The 4,083-nt window shown below is 43.7% G+C and overlaps 1 protein-coding gene across 1 annotated transcript; it reads left to right on the top strand.

The window, feature by feature from the left end:
• The first annotated feature begins 2,075 nt into the window (after positions 1–2,075).
• On the top strand, positions 2,076–2,834 carry LOC140905562 (olfactory receptor 52B2). Its single transcript, XM_073329087.1, has one exon. It carries the CDS (start codon positions 2,076–2,078, stop codon positions 2,832–2,834), a length of 759 nt encoding a protein of 252 aa, XP_073185188.1.
• Positions 2,835–4,083: the final 1,249 nt, after the last annotated feature.

The following is a 4,083-nucleotide window of genomic DNA, read 5'->3' as shown; positions in this document are numbered from 1 at the left end:
AACTTTAAAAGTGGCCATCCTTCAAGAAAAAAAAAAACTTCAAAAACAGACTTCAAAGAGAAACTGAAGATCTGCAATTCATTTGCAAACATAACACCATTAATTTGGGCTTGAATTGGGACTGGGAGTGGGCCACATCCACCCTGACTCTATTGGCTTTGTCAACACTGGTTCTCCACTTGTAAGGTAACTCTCTTCCTTTCATGTGTCAGGATATTTATGCCTGTATCTATAATTTCCACTCCGTGCATCTGATGAAGGGGGCTTTTTGCCCATGAAAGCTTATACCCAAATAAATCTGTTAGTCTTTAAGGTGCCACCTGACTCCTCATTGTTTTTGTGGATACAGACTAACACGGCTACTTCTCTCATACTGTTTAGCCAATTATCCCTTCATGCCCCAAATATTGTTCAATCCCACAAGAGTCCCCATTGTGTAAACTTCACCTACATTCTTTCTTCCTGGATGTATATATCTACAGGGCCATATAAGAACGTATATTTTTTGCTTTGACCTAGTTTACCAACCAATCCAGATTGCTCTGAATCAGTGACCTGACCTCTTCATTATTTACCATCCTCCAATTGTTGTATCATCTGAAAACTTCATCAATATCCAGACATGAGAATGGATAGTATCTGAGTTGGTGACTTACACTTGTCGGTTAATACCTGCAACTTATAACTCAGAAAAAGCTGTCTGTCAGCAAGGGTGCGTCTCACCAAAAGAAACAGGGGAAGTAACAGAGATGCAGGCCTGTTGGCCTAAATAACAAAGACCCTTGCACCCTTTAGGCCCATTCTGTTCAGCACAAAGTCATAGGCCAGCATGAGGAAACTTGGCTCGTTTCCAACGTAGGAATGGCAGAGTGAAATAAACCTATGGTCGATCTAATCCAGTGTCCTCCTTCTGACAGTGACAGCCTCAGGTACTGCAGAAGAAGGTTTAAAAAACTTACCAGTAGGTGGATGGGGAGGGAGAGGGGGTGTGACTTAACCATCAAGGGGCTGTGACCCTAATGCCTAACAGCTAGAGATTGGCTTGTGACCTGAAACATGTCGATGTATAGGCTTTCCAAAATATTTATTTAGCTCTCACTATTGTTACTGAAAAGTCTCATTATCCACGTAAATGTCCAAACTTTTGCTGATTCTTGCTTACCTCATGGCCTCAACTACCTCTTCAGGTAAGGCGTTCCTCAGTCTATTTTGACATTAAGTGTAGAAAGCATTCTTTATTTATCTATTTTCATTTTGCCACATTTCCATAGAATTGAATGTCCACTTGATCTTGTTTTATAAGACAGGGAGAACGCATTCTTGATAATCTCTGTACCAGTCAGCATATTATAGACTTTATGCCCACTCTCATTCATCTTCTTTGTAAAGTAACAAATCCAACATTTTCAACCTCTCTCCTTATGATAGTTGCCCTGAGCCCTTAATTATTCTCTTTGCCCTTTCCTGATGCCCTCTAGTTCTGCAATATCCGGTGTGAGAAAGGTGCCCGATCAGACACAGGGGAGTCCAGAGGAGGGTGAAACACTGAATGATTGATCTGATGACATTTTATTTTCTGTATGATTTCCCACCCCACTCCTCCTGGATTCCAGAGTTTTGCTGAGTTTCTTTCTGTGCTTGCACTGAGAGCAGGGTTTCACATGGCTTGGTTAGCTCCATCTCAGGACTTCTCTGGACTTCACTATAACCAAAATAATCTTGTGTCGTCTGTAAATGTTACCACCTCACTTCTCTCTCCCCTTTATAAACTGTTAATAACAATAAAATATTTACCCTACTCTTTGTTATAAAGTGTGTAACCCCCCTCTCTGTGCTTCTCTCTCTTCACAGGAACCTGGAGCATTTCTGAGCCTGATTGACACACTGAGAACTTCATGGCACCTTTCAACCTCACCCCCTCTAACACTTCAACATTCATCCTAACGGGCATCCCTGGCCTGGAAGCTGCCCATGTCTGGATTTCCATCCCTTTCACAATGTTCTACATTCTTGGCCTGTGGGGAAATGTTATGCTTCTGTATGTTGTAAGCAAAGAGCAGACCCTGCAAAAGCCGATGTACCTGCTGCTCTGCATGCTGGCGCTAACAGACATCGCCACATCTACTGCCGTCGTGCCGAAGACATTGTTTATATTTTGGTTCAATTTCAAAGGCATTACTGTGGGTGGCTGCCTCACCCAGACTTTCTTCCTTTCCATGGTGTCTGTGATGCATTCAGCCATCCTTGTGACAATGGCCTTTGATCGCTATGTTGCCATATGTAACCCTCTGAGATATGCCACCATCATCAGGAAAGGACAAATAGCTAAGCTAGGGATTCTATGTTTGATCAAAGCTGTTCTCTTCATTCTGCCTATGACCCTGCTCCTGAGCAGGCTGCCATTCTGCGCCAACCGCGTTATCCCCCACACGTTCTGTGAACCTATAGCTTTGATGAAGTTATCATGTGGGGACATCACACTTCACAGGACATATAGCTTGGTGATAATGTTTGTAGTCAGCGTGTTAGACCTGTCACTCATTGTCCTGTCCTATGGTCTGATCATCAGGGCCGTCCTCAGAATCTCCTCCAAGAAAGCCCACCAGAAAGCCCTCAATACATGCACAGCCCACATCTGTGTGATGCTGACTTATTATACTCCAGGCCTCTTTGTCAACCTAGCACACCTTTTTGGTCAGAGTATTGCTTCCCACGTTCACATCATCTTGGTCAATCTCTATCTCCTCATCTCCCCCATGCTCAACCCTGTAATTTATGGGGTGAAATCCAAAGAGCTTCGTGACAAATTGGGCAAATACACCTGCAGAATGTGATCACCTGGGGCATGAAGGGTGCCCTGCCCCAGTTTGTCTGAGCTCAGCATTGTAGAGGTTCACAGTCTGAGAAGTTCCTCACACCTAATGTCTTATCACCACATCACCCAACAGGGCTCTCTCTACTGCTGAGTTCCCTCTCTTCTGCCATCACCTCACCTCTTTCAGCATCTCCTCTTAGCCCCCAAACTCACACACCCTATCATGTGGCCTTTCCATAACTCTTGGACTACCAGAAGACACTACTGCTTTCTGATGCACTGTGGCTATGCTTACTCCCCGTGTGAAAAAGGTTCTTTATCAGTTTGGTGAACAGAAACTCCAGTTTGAGACAGGCGAAGAGAAAAGTAAGAAACTACAATGTTGAACTTCTTTATCATTTGTACAGTGATCCAGTGAATGACATTTACCTGATTTTTTTTTACTTCCAATCCGTCAGGAAACCTGGAGTATAAACCAAATAAAGGCTAACCGTAGCAAACTAATTCAACAGAAAATGTGGACACTGACTACCGTCACTGAATGCAATTAGACATAAATAATATAATAATGCTATTGTTTTTCATTACAAATGTTTTGGGCGACTTTGTGACTATGTTTAATGCCGTTGGGACACTGGGAAACAAGGTTTTGTTGCGTCCGATTTATGGAACACATGCTTGCTGGACGCTAAAATGAATAAGCATCACATTACCTGCACTTGGCACTTCTGGTCTTCTACTCTCTCTCTGTGTGACAAGAATCAGGTGAGAGGCTGAAGGAAAAGCTCTCTGACACCGGACGTCTGCTGTTTGTACTTGGGTGGCTTAGGTAAGCCCTCAGGTAGCTCAGTTTGGCTGTGGGGCACTATCTGCTGTCCTTTTGGGAGATAGAGCATGGATCACCAGCAAAACAGTGTGAAAAAGGGCCAGCCCTGCTGGGTGATCAGAGGGGTGCAACAATCCCCATGGCTCCTACTTCACCCTGGAAGAGTAACAACCCATCAAACTCATACCATTCGGAGCCCAAATTAGCCCCCCAGGGACCTGTTACACAGGCATGGGGGAGGGACTGTAGACTGAACAAAAGATCCAGATAAAGCAGTTATTTGATTCCTTTTCTACTGTGTTATCACCCCAGCAGGGCATACCTGCCTAAAAAACACACCCCATTGATTTTGGAAAGATCAACACGCTATTGAAATTTCATGCTTATCAATCCAGAGACTAGAAGATCGATTAGAACAGTTCAGAGATGATAGATATATATC

The sequence above is a fragment of the Lepidochelys kempii genome, chromosome 1 (assembly GCF_965140285.1).
Source record: "Lepidochelys kempii isolate rLepKem1 chromosome 1, rLepKem1.hap1, whole genome shotgun sequence".
NCBI lineage: Eukaryota > Metazoa > Chordata > Testudines > Cheloniidae > Lepidochelys > Lepidochelys kempii.
Note: the sequence above shows the minus strand (reverse complement) of the source record. Positions and strands in the feature narration are given on the sequence as shown.